At 63.7% G+C, this 22044-nt stretch overlaps 10 protein-coding genes across 10 annotated transcripts; 6 read left to right on the forward strand and 4 right to left on the reverse strand.

Annotated features, from left to right (window-relative positions):
- Positions 1–450: 450 nt before the first annotated feature.
- On the reverse strand, positions 451–1131 carry AMSG_04984 (uncharacterized protein; the record flags this gene model as incomplete). Its single annotated transcript, XM_013903192.1, has 1 exon — positions 451–1131. The coding sequence occupies one exon, from the start codon at positions 1129–1131 to the stop codon at positions 451–453; it is 681 nt and encodes a 226-aa protein (XP_013758646.1).
- Positions 1132–1564: 433 nt separating this feature from the next.
- AMSG_04985 (uncharacterized protein) lies at positions 1565–4458 on the reverse strand (the record flags this gene model as incomplete). The annotated part of the gene is made up of 2 exons (XM_013903193.1): positions 1565–1912; positions 1942–4458. 2 exons carry the CDS (start codon positions 4456–4458, stop codon positions 1565–1567), a joined length of 2865 nt encoding a protein of 954 aa, XP_013758647.1.
- Positions 4459–5099: 641 nt separating this feature from the next.
- Positions 5100–5623, forward strand: AMSG_04986 (uncharacterized protein; the record flags this gene model as incomplete). Its single annotated transcript, XM_013903194.1, has 2 exons — positions 5100–5171; positions 5204–5623. 2 exons carry the CDS (start codon positions 5100–5102, stop codon positions 5621–5623), a joined length of 492 nt encoding a protein of 163 aa, XP_013758648.1.
- A 557-nt stretch (positions 5624–6180) lies between these two features.
- Positions 6181–7108, forward strand: AMSG_04987 (2-amino-3-ketobutyrate coenzyme A ligase; the record flags this gene model as incomplete). The annotated part of the gene is made up of 2 exons (XM_013903195.1): positions 6181–7049; positions 7093–7108. 2 exons carry the CDS (start codon positions 6181–6183, stop codon positions 7106–7108), a joined length of 885 nt encoding a protein of 294 aa, XP_013758649.1.
- A 1-nt stretch (position 7109) lies between these two features.
- AMSG_04988 (uncharacterized protein) lies at positions 7110–7436 on the forward strand (the record flags this gene model as incomplete). The annotated part of the gene is made up of 1 exon (XM_013903196.1): positions 7110–7436. One exon carries the CDS (start codon positions 7110–7112, stop codon positions 7434–7436), a length of 327 nt encoding a protein of 108 aa, XP_013758650.1.
- A 28-nt stretch (positions 7437–7464) lies between these two features.
- On the reverse strand, positions 7465–8547 carry AMSG_04989 (signal peptide peptidase 3; the record flags this gene model as incomplete). The annotated part of the gene is made up of 1 exon (XM_013903197.1): positions 7465–8547. The coding sequence occupies one exon, from the start codon at positions 8545–8547 to the stop codon at positions 7465–7467; it is 1083 nt and encodes a 360-aa protein (XP_013758651.1).
- A 449-nt stretch (positions 8548–8996) lies between these two features.
- Positions 8997–10261, forward strand: AMSG_04990 (tetratricopeptide repeat (TPR)-/U-box domain-containing protein). The gene is made up of 2 exons (XM_013903198.1): positions 8997–9121; positions 9300–10261. The coding sequence occupies exons 1-2, from the start codon at positions 9029–9031 to the stop codon at positions 10176–10178; spliced, it is 972 nt and encodes a 323-aa protein (XP_013758652.1). The 5' UTR covers positions 8997–9028; the 3' UTR covers positions 10179–10261.
- AMSG_04991 (uncharacterized protein) lies at positions 10142–12711 on the reverse strand (the record flags this gene model as incomplete). Its single annotated transcript, XM_013903199.1, has 3 exons — positions 10142–12316; positions 12434–12553; positions 12610–12711. 3 exons carry the CDS (start codon positions 12709–12711, stop codon positions 10160–10162), a joined length of 2379 nt encoding a protein of 792 aa, XP_013758653.1. The 3' UTR covers positions 10142–10159.
- A 636-nt stretch (positions 12712–13347) lies between these two features.
- On the forward strand, positions 13348–16349 carry AMSG_04992 (uncharacterized protein; the record flags this gene model as incomplete). The annotated part of the gene is made up of 2 exons (XM_013903200.1): positions 13348–13374; positions 13590–16349. 2 exons carry the CDS (start codon positions 13348–13350, stop codon positions 16347–16349), a joined length of 2787 nt encoding a protein of 928 aa, XP_013758654.1.
- A 288-nt stretch (positions 16350–16637) lies between these two features.
- AMSG_04993 (endonuclease/Exonuclease/phosphatase) lies at positions 16638–20973 on the forward strand (the record flags this gene model as incomplete). Its single annotated transcript, XM_013903201.1, has 5 exons — positions 16638–18447; positions 18492–18772; positions 18838–19005; positions 19247–20552; positions 20642–20973. Coding segments are annotated over exons 1-5 (3795 nt in total), but the record flags the coding sequence as incomplete, so codon positions are not given.
- Positions 20974–22044: the final 1071 nt, after the last annotated feature.

Here is a 22044-nt window from a genome sequence, read left to right on the forward strand (position 1 = left end):
TCCGCGTCTCGCACGAGTAAGCAGGAATAGGGATGTATAGAAAAGTGAGACAGTCTTGGCCGCGCGATCATGCGACGGCGCCAGCAGGGCGCCGCCGGGCGAGCTCTGGTTGCGGCTTCTGCGGGGCGGGCCTTAGCATATTGCATGATTGCGTTTCCGGTGACAATTTGCAGGTCGTCAACACCGGCGTCCGACAGCTGTGGTTGGTCGGAGGACGGAGGGGAGGGGTGGTTAGGCAAGAGAGTGGGGGAGGACGGCTTGATCAGCTGCCGAGTGCGGAGGGGGGAGTTCCCGGTAGAGGCGGCATAAAATTGTGGGTAATACGCATTTTTACAGTTTGCTCACACACGTTGGCCAGCACAGACGTAGTTGGCCAAGGCGGGAAGCAAGATGACAAGAAGCGCATAAGGGGGTGTGCTCTCACAAGAGCGAAAACTGCCCACGCAAGACTTAGGCCACGATAGCAAAGAGGGCGGAGACGGCGAGGACGAGGGCGCCCAGGATGCTGGCGGTCGGGGAGACCGAGGAGGCGGCCGAGGTACCGGCCGGAGCAACGTAGCTAGCATAGCCGTTGCCCTCGACGGTGTCGCCGGTCTTGACCTCACCGCAGGTGTCGATAGGGTAGGCGGTCTTGTCGCTGCCGCACTGCCCGCAGTTGGTCCCGGAGCAGCCGGCAACCTCAATGTTCGAGCCGACCTTTGTGAGGGTGTTCGAGGTACCGCCGACCTGCGGGGCGCACTGGCGGGTCGAAGCCACAATCGAAGTCACGTTGGAGATGTCGCACGAGGGGTCAGTCTCGTCGAAGACGCGGAGGATGTAGGGGAAGTTGGAGACGGCAGGCGCGGCAGCCTCGCAGGTGGTCTTGGAGTAAAAGTTGGACTGGCCGATCTTGGCGCAGTCGGACGCAGTGCAGAACGGGTTCTGGTTGACGGAAACGCCGATCTGGTCGTTGTCGGCACAGGTGCTCGAAGTGTACACCTTGTCCACCTTCCAGTCCTGGGCAGACGCGAGCGCAACTAGGGCGGCAAGAACAAACGCAACAGCAAGCCTGTGGCAGACGGCGTCGAGCAGGAAAAAGAGAGTGAGTGGGTGCCGAGTAGCGGAGCCGGAGGAGAATGCGAGCAAGCTCATAGCGGCCTAGTAGATGCTTACTTCATGATGGTCACGAGGAAACAGTAGATGTGTACAGAGACCGCGTGTGTTGGTGGGGCAATAAAGGCGGTCTGTTTTAACGATTCTGACACAATCGCATATGCCACATGTATAACGCGTGAATTTTTTCGCATGTGAGGCGGCTGCGCGTACCGGCGGGGGTGACGGACCCCGGGGCTATTGAGAAGAGTATAGGGTGTGGCAAGGAGCTCATAAGGATGGTATGGGGGTGTTAACGACAGCCTGCTGGGGTGAGGGCTGCAGGATGGCAAGAACGGCGATGTGGAAGGTACAATGGTGGCGGGGAGGGAGGTTGGGTGAGAGTGGACGCCTCATTTTTTTGCACAAGTTGTATGAAGCTGCGAGCGGGTTCGGCGGCGACAACGACAAGAGCGGCGAGGCTGACGGCGGGCTACGAAGCCATGGACGAGCGGGTCTTGAACGAGCCGTCGAACGAGGGACGCCGCTTATTAGGGCGCAGTGAGCGTCGGGAGCGGGCGGATGGGCGGTCACCGATGGTGCGGAGAATCTGAGTGAGGGCCGGCCCATAGGCCTTGGCGACGTCCGCGGACGAGTTCATGGCGTCGGTAAGAATGGCAACGCCGCCCTGGTCGAGGAGGACAGCGAGGTTGTGCTCGAGGGCCATAGCGTTGATGATGGCGCCGACGAGGGCGACAACTGCAGAGTCCGAGCGGCGGTGCCGCCGTGCCAGCTGCAGGAGCAGAACCATGCCGTTGTGGCGGGCGAGGTCGAGCTGGGCCTGTGGTGAGTCAAAGAGCATGTTTTGACCAGTCGGGCACCAGCGCGGGCGAGCTCGGCCTCAGCCGGTCCGTGCAAAGCGAGGATGGCGAGGACGCCGCGGACGCCGCGCCCGGCAACAAGAGCGTCCTTCCACTCTGGGCGGCCAAAGACGAGAGCTTTGAGAAGGGCAAAGCCCTGGACGAGGACATCGACAAAGCCGCGGAGGTCATCAAGGACGAGCATGACCTTGTCGAGAAAGTGGGTCTTGTCTGGCGCCCACTCGGAGAGCCTGACGACGCTCTCGAGCAGGTTTGCCGGCGTGTCGCCGGCGCCAGTGTCGACGAGGACTGGTAGGCCACGGCCGGCTGGCGATCGACCTGCCGACGGCGAGCTGGGCGGCGCTGAGCCTTGGGTCGGACCTGTGCTGGCACACAGCCGGTTCGCGGTCCGATCCAGTGCCACAAAGGCACGGAGGAAACACATGGCCTCGGTGGCGAGCAGCGCATGGCCCGACGCGCTGAGCAAGAGGTCTCGGGAAAGGCGGGCGGCATCGAGCGGCGGCGAGGCGAGCGCCACCAGGTAATCCTGTGAGGCGGCACCGATGTGGCGCAGAAGGCGCAGAGCCATGACTAGCATGTCAGCGGCGTGGAGATGGCTGCGCGCGAGGGCGACGACCTTGGCAGGGACGTCGAGGGCGACGAGCGAGGTAACGGCGAGAGGATTGAGGGTGAGGTTGACAAAGAGCGCGAGGCAGGCGGCCAGCAGGTCGGGATGCATGTCGTGCTCGTCCATGACCTGCAGGACGAGCGAGATGCCCGAGTGCTCGCGGACAAGAACGCAGGCGAGGTCGGAGACGGTGACATCGACGAGGGCGGTGAGTGTCTTGAGCTGAGCCATGTAGCTCGCGTCCGAGTTGGCAAGCTGTGCGAGCAGCGGCTGGACCTCGTGGTGCGGCACAACTTCGGCGCGGAGCGCAAGATCGGCCAGCCGCTGCTGCTCGGCGCTGAGCACGACAGAGCGGAGGCGGAGCGCAGAGCGGGCGCCGCCGAGCTCGTGCGCGAGCGCCTCGGTCGGCGCGCATGAGAGCTGGGCCACGGCCGATGCCTTGTCGACCTCGACCGACTGTAGCGCGTCCCACCATGGGCTCGCCGACTCTTCGTCGAGGGGAAAGCCGAGGATGACCGGCTCGAGCGCCGTGTCAAACTGGAGCACGAGCGGCTCAGACCATCCTTGCGCGAGGTAGGCCGACCACGAGGCCGCCAGTTCGTAGTCGACATACGCGTCGTTGGAGTGGACGGTCTCGGACATGACATCGGCGACATCGAGCTGGACGTCGGCGAGCGGGACCCAGTACTTGAGGGTGTAGTGCGGGTGAGGCGGGGCGCCCGGAAGTGGCGGCGGCGGCGGGCGGAGGAGGAGGGCGACGTCGGTGAAGAGCAAGAGCAGGCCCATCCGCAACGGGGCCGAGACGGTAGCAAAGTAAACAGGCGCCTCTGCCACAAAGGCGCGGGTTGGCGAGGCGAGCAGGTGGTACGGCTGCGGGCCGTCGGGCATGTCGCTCTCCATCAGCTGGGCGTACTCGAACAGCTGAGTCACTCGCTCGAGCTGAGGCCGCCTGGCGCACAACTCGGTCTCGACTCGCTGGAGAGCGGTCCACGCGCTCTCGAGCGCGGTATAGTCGGGGTGCGACGGGATGGTGCCCTGCAGCAGGTGTGAGACCTCGCGGAACATCCGCCCGAGATGGACAAGTGGCCGCGAGAAGTAGTAGGCCACAGACTTGATTTCGAGTACATCGGCATCGGGCTGCAGTGCGGCCTGCGCTGCATCGTATTCGAGCTTGTCGAGGAGGGCCACAAACTTGGGGTTGGCGAGGAGCGAGCCGAGTAGCTGGACTGATGTCGAGTAGTTGGCGGTAAAGTCGGAGACAAGCTCCGCAAGCAGCGGCACGTCGCTGCTCTCGCCCCGCCCCACAAATGCACCCAGCGCGGTTCCGATCCGCGACGAGGCATCCCACGACTTGAGCGCCGATGCGAGCGCGCTCTGTAGCGCACCCGCCCGTGCCTCAATCTCAGCCAGGGCTCGCGGGAAAACGGTGTCGAGCTCCGATTGCGAGAGCGCAAACGGAACGTCGAGCCCGGGAGCGGAAGCCTTGCTCTTGAGGACCGAGGACGAGCGAGAGAGCCGCCCGCTCGAGCCGACGGAAGAGCCGTCGCGCGATCGTGATCGGGCGAGCGAGCGCGAGTGGGCAAGCGTGCGGCTCTGTGAGACAGCCTCGAGCTTTTGAGCCGCCATCGAGAGCTCGCCGGTCGTCATGAGCGAGTCCCGTGACCGCGAGAGCATCGAAGCCTGTGGCGTCAGCGTCCGCGGCGTGACAGATCGCGAGCCAGCTCGTGAGGGAGAGCGTGGCGGCGGGCGAGTGGCAGCGAGCGTAGCTGCCGCCAGCGGCTTGTACAGCGAGTTGGAGAGAACATACAGGTCATTGACTAGCTCGGTGGTGACTGCCAACAGTCGCTGTGCAATGTCTGCCCGGTGGGGCAGAGGGCCTGTGTCGTTGGGATCGGCCATGGCCTGAGCGAGCCGAGTGGTGGCAACGTGAAGGAGGGAATCGTTGGGTGTTGTTAACGCATTTATCGTTGGCACATTAATCACAGTCGTTGGTTTGACGAATCATAGGTTCACCAGTCGTTCCACTCTCAACGAAATCACAATATAATGAACAACAACGAATGCCAAGGTGCGGGTTGATTGCGGGAGGGAGGTTGGGAGAGGGACTCGGGAGGGGGCAGGGGGGGGTGGGGCGGTGGGGGGTAGCAGACCGACAACGAATGACAACGGCAGTTGTCGCCACCGACTACCCCACCCTGCACCAGAGTAAGGTGGTAGGTAGACCTAAGTCGGTACCAAGCACGTTACCTCGTACAGCATCTGTTGCGTGTGTGACAGAGCACCTTCTGCAAGCCTTCGGCAAGCCGTCCACCCCCCCCCCCCCCCCTCCGCCCTACTGTCAGTTGTTGGCCGTTGTCGTCTGGAGCTATTACCAGCCAGTCAGCCAGCCAGCCTCGGCAGGAGCTATCACCTCAGCCTCCTTGCCCCTTGTCGGTCGCTCTGTGAGGAGAAGACAAGGTTGGTGGGTGTGCGGTTGAGAGAGTGGGCATTGACTGCAGTTGAGCAAGAGAGAGAGAGACGGGAGAGCAAGTGGAGCTTCCATGGGCTGCGGAGCATCAAAGAGCTCGGCGTCGGACACGGCGCCGCAGCAAAAGCGCAAGAAGGGAAAAAGGGTGCGATTGCGGCGGCAAACCCGTTTGATGAGACGCCGCTGCCGAGCCAGACTGTGGCCGGCCCAGAGAGTGGCCTGGATCCGGCCAAGATCGAAGAGGGCCTGCCGCCGCCAGACTACGTCCCGCCGAACCTCGTCGAGTGCCCCATCTGTGAGCGCAAGTTTGCAGAGGATCGCATCGCAAAGCACAAGAAGGCATGCAAGGCTGCCAACAAGGAGCGCAGAGCGTTTGACACGAAGCGCATGCGCCAGGAGCGCGACGCCCGCAAGGCAGAGGCTGCCTCTGACTTTGACGATTCGGTCCTCGACGAGAACCGCGGCAAGTGGCGCGAGCAGCACGAGGACTTTATCCGCAAGGTCCGTCGCGACAAGGCAGGCTCCGCATCCAACACGCCGCAGAAGGGCACCAAGCGCCCGCCGCAGAAGCGCGGGCGGGCCCCACGGCGCCGGTAGCTCGCCCCCCCATCTGCATCGTCGCCATAGGTGTGCCAGGAATTGGTGATCAATAAATTGTTGGGTCGTGCTGAGTTGGGAGCACGCAAACGTGGCTAGAAACAGCAGCGACAATGTGAGCAAAGATCGACGGTATGCGCGGCTTATACCCCCCACACGCAAGTCGACTCTACGATCACGGATTGACACGCTCTTTCTGCCCTTGCTGCATATGTACTCGGAGAGTATGAGCGGTCGCTTCCGTCAGACGAGCAAAAACATGGACGACTAACGCCACGACTTTCATGGCCAACACAGCACACTCACGCGGTCACGATGCGATCCAGGCATACCAGAAGAACACATCGCCACGCCTGCCACCCGCCATGCCCACGACCCGCTGTAGTTACCGGCCCTACCCACGCAGCCCGCCAACACCGGCAGTGACGAGTCACGCTGCGCGCCGGCAGCGACGGGTCACGCCGGGCCGGCAGCGACTGACCGAGAGCCCAGCCAAGCAGTCGCCAACAGCGTGGCAGCGTACCTGTTCACCACTCCTCTCCCCAACCACCGACACCATGTTTGCTCTCCCCCGTACCCTTGTGACGGCCCAGTTTGCCCGGACTGCTGTGCGGGCCAAGTCGAACGCGGCAGCCAAGCTTGACTCGCTGCTGGCGACCGAGCTGGAAGGCATCCGCGAGGCCGGAACGTACAAGAACGAGCGCGTGATCACGTCGATGCAGGCTGCCGAGGTCGATGTGGGCCCTGATCACGTCATCAACCTGTGCGCCAACAACTATCTTGGGCTCTGCGACCATCCCGAGCTGATCCAGGCCGGCAAGGACGCGCTCGACTCGCACGGTCTCGGGCTGGCGTCGGTGCGGTTCATCTGCGGGACGCAGGACATCCACAAGGAGTTGGAGGCCAACGTGGCCAAGTTCCACGGGATGGATGACGCCATTCTGTACGCGGCGTGCTTCGATGCTAACGCGGGCATCTTTGAGGCTCTCTTTACGCCGGACGACCTGCTCATCTCGGACGAGCTCAACCACGCGTCGATCATCGACGGCATGCGGCTGGCCAAGTGCCGGAAGACCCGCTTTGCGCACATGGACATGCATGATCTCGAGGAGAAGCTCAAGGCCGGACAGGACGCTCGGCAGCGGCTGATTGTCACCGACGGCGTCTTCTCCATGGACGGCGACATTGCGCCGCTGGAGGAGATTGTCAAGCTCGCGCAGGAGTACGACGCGCTCGTCATGGTCGACGAGTGCCACGCCACGGGCTTCCTCGGCGCCACTGGCCGCGGCACGCCCGAGTACTGCGGCGTTGCCGACGAGATTGACATTGTCAACTCGACACTGGGCAAGGCACTCGGCGGCGGGTCCGGCGGCTACACCACGGCTTCACAGGCCGTGGTCGACGTCCTCCGCCAGCGCTCGCGGCCGTACCTTTCTCGAACACGCTGGCACCGCCGCTGGTGGGTGCAGCCAACAAAATGTTTGACATGCTCATGACCGACTCGTCGTTCAAGGACTCGCTCGACGCCAACGTCAAGCTCTTCCGCTCGTCGATGACCGACCTCGGCTTTACCATTGCCGGCAAGGACCACCCGATCGCGCCTGTCATGCTCGGCGACGCCAAGCTCGCCGCCACCTTTGCCGACAAGATGCACGAGCGCGGCGTCTACGTTGTCGCCTTCTCCTACCCGGTCGTCCCGCAGGGCAAGGCCCGCATCCGGGTCCAGATCTCGGCCGCCCACTCGACGGACCAGATCAACCACGCCATCAACGCCTTTGCCGACGTCGGGCGCGAGCTCGGCGTCATTGCCTAGTGTCAGCGGCAAACTGGGCCGGTGTTGCTCACACCGGCGGGCCGTCGGCCGCCACCAGCGGCTTGGCCTGCCAGAGCGCCCGGAGCTCGCCAGCGACGAGGCCGCGGAGCGAGATGGCGGCCAGCGTGGCAGGTACCAGGTAAAGCAGCGCCGGTTGCGGGTGGCGCATCATTCGCGAGGCCACGAGCGCGAGCCAGAGGCCGGCGTAGTACGCCGCGAGCGCACAGCCAAAGTAAGTCCGCAGTGAGAGCGAAGGCCGGACCCGCTTGCCCAGCTTGCGGTCCATCCGCAGGCCAAAGGCCAGGAGCACGCCCGGGAGAGCCAAATCGCCAAGGCCTAGCATCGCGTACCCGCGGCCATCACTGTACGGCACAACCAACTTGTTGATCATCGGCAGCTTGCGTGGAATGTAGGCCAGGAGGCGGCCCGGCAGCGAGAGCGAGGTCGCCACCGTCCGTGCCGGATTGACCGCCTCGGACGTCGCCACCTTGACCATGACGTTGTCGCCAAAGACCGGCGCCGAATAAAAGACCCAGGCGACGTCAAAGACCACCAGTCCAAGCAGGAGCGCGTAGCCGATCTTGAGGTTGGGGAGGCGCATGAGGGTGACCACGAGAACGACCATGCCGGCGGCGAGTGCGTTGTTCAGCACCCATCCGCCGTACCCCAGCCAGCCAGCAGCCAGCGCCAGTCCGAGCGCCACGTATCCGCGCGGCAGCGGCCACGGCGGAATGGGCAGCGGCGAGGCGAGGGCCATCAGCGGCGCCCAACCAGCGGCAACAATGGCGGCGTGGAGGAAGAGGATGAGGCCGGCGACCGCGTAGCCGATGGCGACCAGCGCCACAAAGACCCCGATGTAGGCAAAGAGAAAGTACATGGCTAGGAGCATGGCCGATAGCATCAGCGGAAAGACAAGCGCAGACGTGCCGTCCACCGCGCCTGTCGTCAGCATCTCCATCATGGCCCGCGAGCTCTCTGCGGCCGCGTCGGCCCGAGTCGCGCTCACAGCCGCGTATCCCACGCACGCCGTGGCAAAGGCAATCATTCCATGGACCGTCACGTCTGAGGCAACCTCGACTACAGCCTCGACCGCAACCTTACTCATCTCCATGTCGAGGTCGAGAGCAGTGGCCGAGTTCGTCCGCACGACTGCCCGCCTGCCCGCCTCCCCACCTGCCCGCCTCCCCACCTGCCTACAGGCACCCCTCTCACTGTTTTCATCGCAGCCACCGCGGCCATTGTAAGCTGCGGCACTGGCTGCTCGCAGGAGTGCACATACTATCCCTGATCCCGCACCGCCTACCAACAGCAACAGCCAAACGCCGTTCTCCATTCGATCTCGCCCATAGCTCCTCAGCCGAGTCGCCGGTCAAGTCGCCCACCGAGTCACCCACCGAGTCGCCATGTCCGGGGTTACCCCCCCTCCCCCCCCTCCTCCCCCCCCTCCCCCCCTTACACCCCGCTACCATAGTCATACTCTCCACGGTCAAGCACACGTCACCGAGTCGACGTACACCCATCTCTAGGCCCCCCCCCTCATTCCCTTCCATCCAGTTGTTGTGTCGGGCGAGGCTTGGGCGAGGCTTCCAATCATGGCTTCGCTCGACGACATGAACGCCATTGCTGGCAACGCATATCGAGCAGGCAACCTGGAGGAGGCCATCCGCCTCTACACACATGCCATTGTACGTAGACGATGCCGTGTACGGGTGATGATGGGTCATGTCCATGGATCGGCTTGAGTGGTTCATGCGCAGCGCTGACAGGTTGACTGCGTGGCACAGACCTGTACCCGACGGCGCTGCAATTGGAAGGCCTCTCCTCGGCATGGAACAGAAACTGACTCACAGCAAGTGGCGACAGGAGGCTTACCCGGAGGAAATCAAGCTCTACACCAATCGTGCACTGTGTAACCTCAAGACAGGGCGGATGGGCAAGTGCGTTGACGATTGCGAGACGGCGATCTCGCTCGCGCCGGACGCGCCGACGCTCAAGAGCGTGTATTTGAAGGGCAAGGCCATTGCACTGGGCGGATGGAGCGTGCGTGACGGACCATCGAGCGTGAGCCGCGAGTCAATAGACTCGGGTCTGGCAGTGGACATATCCAAGGCCGACGCGCTGCCGCTGCTGCGGCATGCGATGAAGATGGCGTTCAGCCTGTCGTCCGGTGCCTCCCAGTGGGTCAGCCAGATCTCCGAGCTTGGGATATCACTGCGGATCGAGCTCTGGCGCGAGCAAGAAGAGGCGCGCCGTGCGGAGGCCCAGCCACTGACTGGACATGCACGGAGACTGTTCCAGGCCGACATGCGCGAGCAAGTCAGCAACGTTGAGAGTCTGCGCAACGCCGGCGCGCTCGACGACGCCGAGGCCGAGGCCCAGGTCGCCGAAATCCGCCGCGTGTACAGCAACAAGATGAGCGACATTGCGGTGGCGCTTACCGGCGGTGAGCTCACCATGCAGCCAGTTGACATTCCTGAAGCGCTCTGCTGCCCCATCTCGTTCGAGCTCATGGTCGACCCGGTCGTGCTTCCGTCAGGCGTCACCTATGCGCGCGCCTCGATCGACGAGCTTCTCGCCCTGGGCGGGAGCCAGGACCCGATGACCCGCGAGCCTATTTCGGCGGCGTCGATCACACCCAACTTGCGGTCCGTCACCTTGTCGACTGGTTTGTCGATACCTTCCCGTGGGCGAGCGAGCTCGGCGGCTGAGACCTCCCGGAGCGTTTACGTGTGCGGGTGGTAGACACCGTTGTGGCACTCGGGCGGCTCAGGCGTGGCCATGATGATGGCGATGTCGCCGGCGCGCATGACGCCGTTGAGATAAACGGCGCCAACGTGCTCGCCGTCGGCCGGGCGTGGCGTTGGCAGACCCTTTCCGCCCCACTTGACACACGAGTACGAGTCGTGCTGGAAGGTCCGGTCCTTGATAGCTGGCCAGACTCGTGCGCCTAGAAAGTGCATGTCGCCAATGTAGTTGTTCGTGTCCGATCCCTTCATCAGCTCGACAATGTTGGGCAGCAACTCGCGCCCGCCCCACAGACCGCCTGAGATGGCAAAGCCCGAGTGTGACGGGTGGTCGCGGATGATGTGGAACATCTTGTCCGACGCCAGCCACTCGTCGACCGCGGCCTTGTCACGCGCCGTCAGCCGCGAGTCAGCGTCGCGCACAATGTAAATGTCGACCTCCTCGTCGGCAGCAACCAGGAACCGCCAGAACATACCAGAAATGCCACCTTTGATGCCCGAGGTCTCGGTCACAATCTCGGCTCCAAGCTCACGGAGCTGGTCGAGCACCTTGCTCGGCACCGTGTCGTCGACGTAGAACCGCGTGACCCAGCCCGGCCAGTTGGCCGCACACAGCCGCGCGTTTTCCAGCGCGCCGTCCATGTACCGCGGGTTGGCTCCGTATAACCCGAATGAAGCCACCTTGTACAGCCCGTCACCACCTTCGGGCTTGTAGTTCATCACATCCTTGGCAGGCGCCGGCGTCGGCGCCGGCGTCGGCGCCGGCGTCGGTGCCGTCGTCGGTGCCGGTGTCGGCTTGGACGTCGACGCCGGAACAGCCCCTCCACTGCAGTCCGGACCAGCAGCCTCCAGTTCAGCGCTCCGTTCGTGGCCTGGCTTGCCGTCAGCATCAAACCGCTGGCCCACATACTCGCCAGCCTTCCGGGGCTCCGGATACGGCCGCGCCTCGGACGAGCTTGATGCCATGAGAGCATCCAGGACCGAGGAGCACCCGGCGAACGTCACCGTTTCGGCGCGGAGCGGGAGTAGCCGCCGGGACACGTCGAGGAGAAAGGCTGGAAGCGCCGCGCCGGCCGACGCTGCCCGGTGCAGCGCTGCACCGATGCCCATCGGAGGCAGGCCGCGCCGTGCCACCACGCCGTCGCCCAGCATACCGCTCACCAGCGGGTGATCGAGTTGAATCATGAGTGCCGAGCCCGGCTGGCTGAGCCACTCGGCCACTGCGCCTGCGTCGCGCGCCGAGAGCCGGCCGAGGACCGGCCGGACAAGAACCACGTCATACCTCGGGTCCGCGGCAGCAAGCCACGGCCAGACTGCAACCGACACGTTTGCAGCCCGCCGCGCGCGCACAAACCACTTGGGCAACGGCTCGAGAACAGCGCCCTCCTGCGTCAGCTCGGCGGCCAGCTTGTCGGAAGGCTCCGCCGCCGGATCAAAGAAGAACACCACTGTGTAGCCCGGAAAGTGCTTGGCCGCGAGGGCAACATTTGCCCGCGCGCCCAGGCTCGCTGCAGGTGCGTCGGCTGGCAGCGCCATAGCGATTATCTTGTCCTGCGCGTCCGGGCCTGGACATTGCGCGTCGCGCCAGGCAGCAAGCTCGGGTGGCCAAATATGGTCGTCGCCATCGACCACACCCGCGGGCGGGTGCAATCTCGCATTTGCAGGGAATGGGCGAGCCCCAGGAGCTCCCGAGCACGGCGCTGCGTCGTGAACAAGGACGGTGTCAGAACGGCGCGCAAGCAGCGTCGACATCACCGTCGCCTGGAGCTGCGCCGACTTGGACCGGCCTTCTGCCAGTGCGGCCTTGACCGCCGCCACCAACGTACTCGCTTCATCGTCGACCCGCAGGTCGAAGGCTGCTAGCGAGCCGGCCCTTGAGATATCGCGCGGCGAGTCGCGCATGATATGCACTGCGAACTCATCTGCGAGCTCGAGCCACTCGGCCGACGCCGCAGCTTCGCGTGAGCCGTGCAAGCCCTCAACCGTCCGGAACAGCAGCCGGGTATCATCTGGCGCGTGACCGATGGCAGACAGGCCCCACACCGCAGGCGCCTCGGCCAGCTCTGGGTCGACCTCGCGGACCGGGGCACCCACTTCGGTCAGCGCGCGTGCGAGCGCCACCGGAACGAATCGTGTCTGTATCAGATGGAGAGAAGGAAGTGGTATGGACGCTCGAGTGAGTGGATGCACGCGATGGCACGAGAGGCTGTGGTTGGGGAAGCTGAGGGTTCATGGCATGCTGGCGGTCCGTACAATGGTGTAGACAACAGTCACGCAGTCTGGGTAGGACTCGTCCAGAGCAGACAGCGACGAGAGAGCAAGCGAGGCCGGAGTGGCGGTCGGCAGCGTGAAGGCAATGGCACAGAGACTGTCCTTCCGGTTCCCTTGCCATGTTCCTCAAGTAGGCCCTTGCTGAGAAGGTCATGGACCGAGGCCACCGACTTTGCCGGCGCCGTCGCTGAGAACTCCGTGACCGAGTTGGACGGAAGGAGGCCATAGATGAGCAGCAGCACCACCAGTACACCCACCATGGCCTTCAACACCATGTTCATCATCCTGCTCACACACTCACCCGCAGTGGTGACTAGAGTGGTGGCTGTCGGTATAGCCACGTCGTCTGGCTCGGCCTCACACCGTCCTCGCTGAGCGAAGGATCGTTCCCTGCGCTTGTCTGCCATCGACTGCCACCACGTCACCGGCATCGGCGGTTGCTCATCACGGCACTCGCCGAGAGCCCACCACAGCGCTTGGCTGTCGTTATTGATGACCATGCCAGCTGGCGATGATGGTGGTCATGAGCATTGTTCACGAGCAATGCTCATGATCAATGCTCACGATCGCCATCGACAACCCCCAGTCCGGCACCATTGCAAGCCCAACGAACACAATGGGCAGTGATCACAGCACGCTGACAAATACCGAGCCAAAGAGCAAAGCTTAAGCAAGCCGCCGGCGTCTGCCTCGGCCGAAAGAAGGTATGTCATCGCAAATCCCAACAACTGCGTACGCTTGTTTCGACTCGGCTCATCGGTGGCCAACTGACGACGTAGCATCATCGGTTTTCGTTGTTGGCAGCTGACCAACTTCCCCTCGTCCCCCCCCCCCCCTCCCCCCTGCCGGTCACAGCGACCAACCACCACTTCCCCCACCCCTCCCACCGCGCCACCATGGACCACGTGAGCGTCCTATCCAGGGTACGCAGTCAACCCTCCCCCTCTACCCCCATTCTCCCCCGTCCAGGCACAGTAGCCAGCGCCAGCCATGCGCAGTCGTTGCGGGTGACGCCCTCCCACCCGTCCACTGTCGGTCCACGCCACAACTGCCACACCACCACACCACCAGCATGACCAAGTACTGCCCCCCCCCGCATGCAACTCACACAGTCTCTGTCTCTCTTCACTGTCGCCAGGAACTGTACCGGGTGGTGGGCGAGGGCGATCTCGAGGCGACCAAGAGCCTGTTGGCCGACGGAGCTGATGCCGAGTGGCGGTGCGAGTGGGACGACGGCAAAAATTGTCTGCAGCTTGCAGCGCTTGCAGGTGCCTCGCACATTCTGCGGACGCTGCTGGAGACTCAGGCTGTGGACGTTCACGCCCGTGACGGATCTGGGCGGACGGCGCTTCATCTGGCGGTGGCCGGCGGATCAGCCGAAGCCGCCGAGCTCCTGCTCGATGCCGGCGCCGAGGTGGACGCCAAGGTGTGGGATATGTACGAGACGCCGCTGCTGCTGGGCGTGAAGGAGGGCGCGCAAGAGGCGGTGCAGACGCTACTGGAGCGCGGGGCAGACGTCAACTGTGTGGAAAAGACGCTTGGCATCTGCAACATGACGCCGCTCCACTGGGCGGCGAAGCTTGGGTTGGATCATTCTGCCACGTTGCTGCTGTATTACGGTGCCAACGTCGAGGCGGCCAACGATTACAAGGAGACGCCGCTGCATCTGGCGGCGGCCGAGGGCCAGGTCTCGGCCGCGGGCATTCTTGTCCGCGCCAAGGCTGATGTCAACGTGCGCAACGTCGACGGCAAGACCCCGCTGCACCTCGCTGTGGAGAACGGCGAGGTTGAGTCTGCAGAGCTGCTCCTCACTTCGGGCGCCCACGTTGACGCCCGTGACAAGAACGGCGAGACGCCGCTCCACGCCGCCGTCCACCACAACCAGCTTCCGGCTGTCCTGCTCCTCCTCGAGCACGGCGCGGCGCTGGATGAGCAGGACTCACGGGGATGGACCCCGCTCCACACCGCGGCATGGACCGGCAAGCCGCGCAACGTCAAGGTCTTGCTCGACAAGGGCGCCGACGTCAACCAAGTTGACCGTAAGGGCGCAACCGCCCTGCACTACGCGGCCCAGTATGCCCGAGGCGAGTGCGTGGACATTCTGATTGCCGCCGGCGCCTCGCTCGCCCAGCAAGACGCGGACGGGCACACACCGATTGACCACGCCTTTGACAAAGGCCATGTTCAGCTCGTTAATCTCCTCACCCAGCGGATGAAAGCCCGCGACATGACCGACGCCTACGTTGTCGACTTGCTCAAGCAGCGCCAGCGAGTCCGCGACCGCAACGTGGCACTCGCCTCCAAGCTCATTAAGCGGGCAGGCGGGCCTCACGCGAGCGACGGCAATGGGCTGCACTCATCCGGGGCGCCAAAGCCACGCCCGCCAGCGGGCGCGCGGCCATCGTCGGCCTCGGCGTTGGCGTCGGGTGCGCGCGGCGCACGCTCGCTCCGTCGCCCCAAGTCTGCCGCCGATGACAGCGGGCGGCGAGGCCGGCCGCGCGGGCGGCTGGGCTCGACCCGCAGCCGGGTCCCGACCTCGCGCTTTGAGGCTCCGGAGCTCCCGCCGCTGTCGTCGACCCAGGTCGGCTCGCTCTCGTCGTCGCTCCTCCGTCCGCCGCGCCGCTCGCCGTACTACGCACCCAAGACAGCTGCCACGCTCGAGGCGCGCCGGCTCGAAGCCGAGGCCAAGGTTCAGAGCGAGATGCGGCGGTGGAACCGGGCACAGGCTGCAGCGCAAGCATCGGCGGTGGAAGCACAGGTGCCAGCCTCGCTGCCGGCGACTGGGAGGGCCGGTGACGAGTCGCTGGCTACTCTTGAGGCCGAGGCCGAGATTGAGCGGCTCAAGCTCGAGCTCGCTGAGACCAAGCGTCGCAAAGTGCTCAAGTACGAGAAGCGGCAGCTAGAGATGTCGCGCGAGCTACGGAGGCTCAAGCGCGAGCTGCAAGAGCGTGAGGACGCAGCCAAGGCTGTCGGCGTCTCGGTTGCCAACTCGGACACGCTCTCTATGGACTCCTCGTCGTTCTCGCAAATGTCCAAGAAGGAGCTCCGCGAACGCAACAAGCTGCGACGCAAGCTCTCGCAACTCCGCACGGCGCACGCGTCGGCGCTACAGGAGCGCAACGAGAAGAGCGAAGAGAACAAGAAGCTTACTAAGCAGATGAAGGACTTGCGTAAGCGACTCCGGGTCCAGCAGGACATCCTTCGCTCGAAGAACGCCGCGCTCAAGGACAAGGAGGGCCAGTTGCGCTCCAAGCACTCTGAGCTCCAGTCTGCGCGAACCTCGGCGCCGCACGCCGCGGCCTCACACAGTGTTGTCACTGTTGACACGTTCCTCCCGACGTGGCTCACGGCGCGGCGCTTCCGGATGAAAAACCCGCGACAGGCGTCGTACCGGCCAGAAGAGTCGTACTCGAAGCTCTCCACAATTGTCGGCCTCCGCCGGCGCAAGCGTATGATGCCAACTCATCTCAACGCCACGGAGCGCCGACAGGAAGAGCTTGCTCACGTTCGCGAGGATATGACCGACATGCTCTACTTTATGGTCCACCACGTCGACGACTTTGCTCGTGCCGAGGCCTTCCAGCGCATGCAGGACGAGACGGCGGCCAAGCAGGCCGAGTACGATGAGGCGCTGGTGGCCAAGCAAGAGCAAGAGGCCCGCATTGAGGAACTCCTTGCCGAGCTCGCTGCCGAGGAGGCCGAACTCGAGGGCCAGCGCCACAAGCTAATCGAGGGCATGACCCACGAGTTCCTCGCCTTTGCCGAGGACGCCGACACCAAGGCCGAGCCGCTCACCGATCCGGATCCCAAGCGGTCGAACAAGCTCTCCAAGGGCGCCCTCTACCGGCGCAAGAAGCGTCGCAAGCCACAGTCGTCGTCGGTCTGTGCCGTCATGTAGGCTGTGCGCTGATGAGTGATAAAGATACACGAGTCTGACGGCCGTTCGACCGCGCTTGCCCGGCAGAGGCTGTACCGACCGGAGGCCCCGGTGTCCGTCGACCCGCGACACCTCACCCCACCGAGGCCCAGCAGCACCACCGCTCTCACCGTTGCCGCAGCTGCCAACCCAGCTGCCAAGGCATACATCCACACAACTGCACAGGCGTTGCCACCCACGCTGCTTGGTGAGGTGAAGGGCGCCTGACTAGTCCGCAGCAGTTTCGCTAGCCCGCAGGCGTGGGGCATGTCGGGGAACACCTTGCGCAGCCGAAGCAGGGCCCATTCGGACCCGACACAGCGACACAGCGCGAGTCTACTACAGACGGTAGTGAGCGGAAACGCAGTCGAGATGAAGCCAGCTATGACGCCAGGAGTGGTGAACCAGCCGCTCTTCGCGTCACCGACACCGGCGATGGACGCACCTGCCGACGTCGGCGGTGTCGACCAGTCGCCTCCTCCTCCGCCGCCGCCGCCGGTCCGGGTCATGTCCAACACGCCAACGCCCTCGCCAAACATGTCGGCGCTTGGGCTCGTCTTCTCGGACGAAGACGATATAGCCAAGGTGCAGCAGGACCGGCCGCGGCTGGAGATTCCGGGCAGGGGGAAGGCACGGCGCGGTCCGGGTTCGCGGTCGACCGGATCGACGCCGCGGCTGAAGAGGGCGGCAACGATGATTGTGATGCGCGAGGAGAACGGTTGTAACCAGGTTCTGCTTGGCCAGATTGAGGTGGTCAACGCTATCGCGTCGACACCAGGCAACGAGGTCCGAAACCGATTTGCAGGCGAGTTTCGGTTCCTCGGCGGGAAAGCGTTTCCAGATGAGGCGACGCCAGTTGAGACAGTAACCCGCGAGCTCAAGGCCGTTGGCTTTCCGCATCTCGACGACTTTGCACTCCAGGTTGTGCTCTTGCACAAGAAGCGGCGGTTTGGTGAGTACGAGATGCACACGTTCTTCGCCGACGTCCGCGACAACCCGCAGGTTCTCGGCGTCAACATCGGAACCATCAACGAGTACCTCGCCAAGCGGCGGGAGGCACGCCGAAAGCTCATTGAGAGCGGCGAGTTCTTCCGGCTTCCGCGAATGCAAAAGATGGCGCTTGCGCCCAAGCTGCACCACTTGGAGTGGATTGGTGTCGATGAAGCGCTCGAGTGGACGTCGCCGGAGCGGAGGGCAGTCAACGCGTACCAGGCGCGTGAGTTTGAGCGACTGGGTGTGACGGCACGTGAGGTGTCGCGTGGAACAACGGCGACGCTGCTCGAGCTCCGGCACCTCGGCTCGATCAAGGCCATCAAGGACGCATCGCTCCACGCGCATCTCGAGTCGTTTGCGGTCACGCACTCGCTCGACCCGGCCCCGCTGGTGGCGCAGCTCTACTCGCGCATGCCGGCGTCAGACCGCGCCGGAAGCTCATCGCGCGAGCTTCTGCGACCGTTAGGCGGCGAGCCCGACGCGGGCTTTAGGCGCGCCAGTGACGGCATGCGACGCAATCGCTCGTACCACGCGTTGCCCTCGCCCAAGACTGACGAGCTGCCTGTCGATGGCGGCGGTGGCCCTGCGCCCCAACTTCGGCTCCTCTCGTACAACGTCAATGTGCTTCCGCGCGGAGTGTGGATGTTTGGCACCGGCCAGGGCTTGCATGCATCGGAGCGCTTGGCAGCGATTGCGGCGAGAATCTCCAAGGGCAACTACGACGTCCTCGCACTGCAGGAGCTCTTCCACACGCCACTTCTGCCTGGTGATTTGCAGGCAAGCTTTGTGGCACAAATGCACGAGGCTGGCTTCCATCATGTGGTGACCTCGCCCAAGCCGTCGCTGGGGCGAATGCTACTCCGCTCCAAAGTCACCGACTCGGGCCTTATCATCTGCTCCAAGTACCGCATTGTCGAATCCGAGTCGCTCACGTTCTCGTCGGCGGGCTGGGGCCTCGACATGGGCGCATCCAAAGGCGTACTGTACGCGCTTGTCGAGCTTGGGCCGCGGTCGTGGCTCCACGTCTTCAACTGTCACCTGCAGGCAGCGCACAGCGGCATGTCGTCGCGCGAGCTGGCACAGATTCGTCACGCACAACTCGTTGAGTTGCAGCGGTTTGTGGAGCGTAAGACGCGCGGCACCTCTTTTCCTACGTTCTCACGGGTGATTTCAATGTTGATGCCATCGCCGAGTCGCAGGCGCGGGTCCTGCTCGGTGTTCCGCAGCTGCCGGGCACGGCCGAGTCGGACGACTACCGGCGAATGATGGAGACGCTCAACCCGCGCGGCAACGTGGTGGACTTACTCAAAGCTGCCAAGGGCCGGCATGTGACTACTCGCCCGCCGCGACTTCGGTTTCCAGCATCAATGCATGCGGCACTGCGGCACAAGTACCCGCAGCGGCTCGACTATGTGTTTTCAAAGAGGGCTCACTCGGCTCGGTCCGGGCCGATGTGGGCAAAACATCAGTTGTCAAGTTTCAGGACCACGACGAGCGGCAGCCGTTTGAGTTTCTCTCAGACCATTTCGGCATCGAAACGGCGTTGCTGATCAATCGTGAGCTGACATGGGAGCCGGTGCTGGCGGAAGAGGCGCCACCTATGCCGCCGCGGCTGCTACGGCAGGACTCGCGGCAGCGCCGCGAGGTCGAGCGAATCGAGCGCCCCTCTCGCTGATCCGGCTCTGCGTGCTCGGTGGAGCCAACCTGATGGCCGGCTTTGCACTTGCGCTGGTGCGCATGGCGACGAGGCGGACTCCGCTTTACCCGGTGTTTTTGCCGGACTGATACTAGTTGTGGTGGCCATCCGGCTGCTTGCGCGTCAACTGCAGGGTGTGGTCCGCCGCGACTGGCAGGCAGTGTGGAGAGAGCTGTCTCGCCCGGGTCAGATCGAGTCACAGAAGAGCGGGCGGCTATGTCGGGCAAGCGAGTGCGGCAACGTCTACGAGCTGTTTCTCGACTCGGTCCGGCAGCACGGCCACCGACCATGCCTTGGCGAACGAGCTCTGGACGCCAATGGAGGACTCGGGTCGTACGCGTTTGCAACCTATGACGAAGTCCACGAGCAGGTCCGCGACTTTGGGTCAGGCTTGCTGCAGCTCGGACTCGCGCCGGGCTCGAATGTTGGCATTCTCTGCACCCAGCGCGGTGAGGCAATTGTGGCCGAGCTGGCATGCGGCATGTACTCGTTGGTCACTGTCCCACTGTTGTGCCTTGGCGCGGCAGCGGTGCCTTCTCTCATTCACGAGCTCCCGCTCAAGGTGGTTGTCACATCGCGAGCGTGGACGCTCGAGGCTGTGAGGACTGGGTGGATTTCCTCGGAGACAGTAGTGGTTCAAGTGGAGCGACTGGAGTATGCGGAGCGTGCAGCGGCGGCAGCGGCGGGTATTCGGCTGATGGATCTCGAGTATGTGGCGCAGATGGGACGGAACCACCCTCTGCCTGCGCTGCTGCCGCAACGGTCACAGGTGGCGGTGGTAGTCTTTACCTGGGATGACGACAACGAGTCGGGACGCGAGATGGTGTCACGACACATGTTGAGCCACGGAGCCATTGTAGACGGCATCATGGGGCTCTACGGCTGGCTCGGATCGACGCTCGACGAGCACGATGTGCACTACTCGTTTCTGCCGCTCGATCATGTGTGTGAGCGGTCATTTGTCGGGCTTATGCTGTTTGTGGGCGGAAGGATTGGGCTTTCGTCACCTGCAGGCGCCGACACAGTGTTCGGCGATATGGCGATGCTCAAACCAACGTACGTGCTTGGGACACCGGTGTTGTTCAAGAAGTTTTGGAACTTGCTTGGCTCGGCACAGAGCGAGTGGCCGTGGTACCGACGCCTGGTCTTCGACCTCGGATTCTACCTCAAAGTGGCACGGCTCTCGCGCGGGAGGTTCCAGATCGAGGAGTGGTGGGATCGGCTCATTTTCCAGCCCATTGCGTCGCTGCTGGGCTCACGACTGCGGTTCATTGTGTCTGTTGGCGAGGGTGGACCGCCACCTCCGCTACTCATTCAGCAGTTTCTTGAAGTAGTCATCTGCGCCCCGCTCGTCCACACAGTGGCACTCCCGCACGCGGCCGGCTATTGCCTGCGGTCAATGGCACTCGGTGGCGAGCAGGATGCACTGCTGTTCCCGCTCCGACGGCCGGAGCTGGTCAAGGTTGAGCCGGAACAGGACGGCGAGCTCTGCCTGCGTGAGCACGATGGGCCGTGGCGACGGACAGGGCTCCGCGCGACAGACGATCCCGACACCGGCGGGGTCCTGCTTTGGGTCCCGAATCAGGCGTGGTGTCCACCCGCGATGGGGTTGTGGTGGCGCTGCTAATTGTCGAACGTGCGTACGGCTTTGCATCGGACTTGGTCTCGCAGATCTGGTGCTGGATGGACAGTCGCGATGTGCTGCGGGCAGTGGTCGCCGTCGAGCACGAGAATGTGTACGCGTGGGCACGGCAGCGTGAGTTTGCTTCGCTCGACATCGAGGCGCTCTGTGCACTGGACGAGCTTAAGCACGCACTCCTTGACGCATTTGCGATGGCGTGGGAGGTCGGAGATGTGCAGCCGAGAGTGGCCGCAACACAGCTCGCGGATGTGCGTCTTGTTGCGGACGCGTTCACCGTAGGCAATGCGTTGACGACGCCGATGCAGACGCTGCGGCGTGAGCGACTCGCCGAGCGATATTGTGGGTAGGTCAAGTCGTGACATGGCGTGGAGTTGGCGACACGGCCAGGCAGACCGGACTCCTTTCTGACGAAGCAAAGTGCGCACGACGACAAGGTTGATGAATACACGTACAAGGCAGACCACTGCACTTTAGCCCACCCACTGCATCGCCTATTGCTCGCACTTGCCCTCTCTTGTTCTTCCTTGTCTTGGCCAGCCCGGTGGCTTTGTCGTCTGGCTCGGTGATCGGCAGCAGGGGCGGGTGGCGAACCAGGACGGCGGGGGCTGTGATGCGCAAGGCCGGAGGAGGGAGGGGAGGATTGGGTTGGAGGGCGCACTGGTAGTCTTTGCCATTGCTGTGGCTATCTCTATGCATTGCCTCCAGTGCCCTGTCGATGGCTAACTTGACCTCGGTGGTGCCGGCGGTGGTCGGTCGGCGGCGGGCGGCGGTCGGCGGCGAGCAGCAGGCGGTCAGCAGCGATGCTGTTGACGCGATGGCGTCGGCTGATGTGCGTATCGGGGAACTGGAAGTGGGTGGCTATGTTTGTAGGGGTAGTGGGTACGTGTGATGTGAGCGTGGGGGTTGTGGGTGGAGATGGTGGGGAGTGCGGGTCGGAGATGGGCCCGCGGCGGGGGTGAGCACCTTCGAAGGGACACAGGGCCAACAAGTTGGGCCTGAGCCGGCAGAACTCGGATTCCGGAATACAGCAGCTGTGGATTGGAAACTGCGCATAAACGTAGTTTGTGTATGTAGTAGGGTAGTAGTGAAATCAGATTGGTCATATCTTGCAATGAGGTTGGTGGGGGGCGTGTGCGGGGTCGGGCGGTCGAGGTCGTGCTCAACCGCCTAGGCAAAACAAGCCGACGCGGAAATGAGCCGAAGTCGATGGGTATCGATGACAGCGATAATGGTAATGGTGATAGTGTGGGGTGAGTGATGACCTTGAGTGTGGTCGCGGGTTGCGTAGCTGGTAGTGGGAAGGAGCTAGGTGGTGATGAAGGTGGGCCTGATCGGGCGAGCGGGCG

This window comes from Thecamonas trahens, assembly GCF_000142905.1.
Source record: "Thecamonas trahens ATCC 50062 unplaced genomic scaffold supercont1.19, whole genome shotgun sequence".
Taxonomy (NCBI): Eukaryota; order Apusomonadida; family Apusomonadidae; genus Thecamonas; species Thecamonas trahens.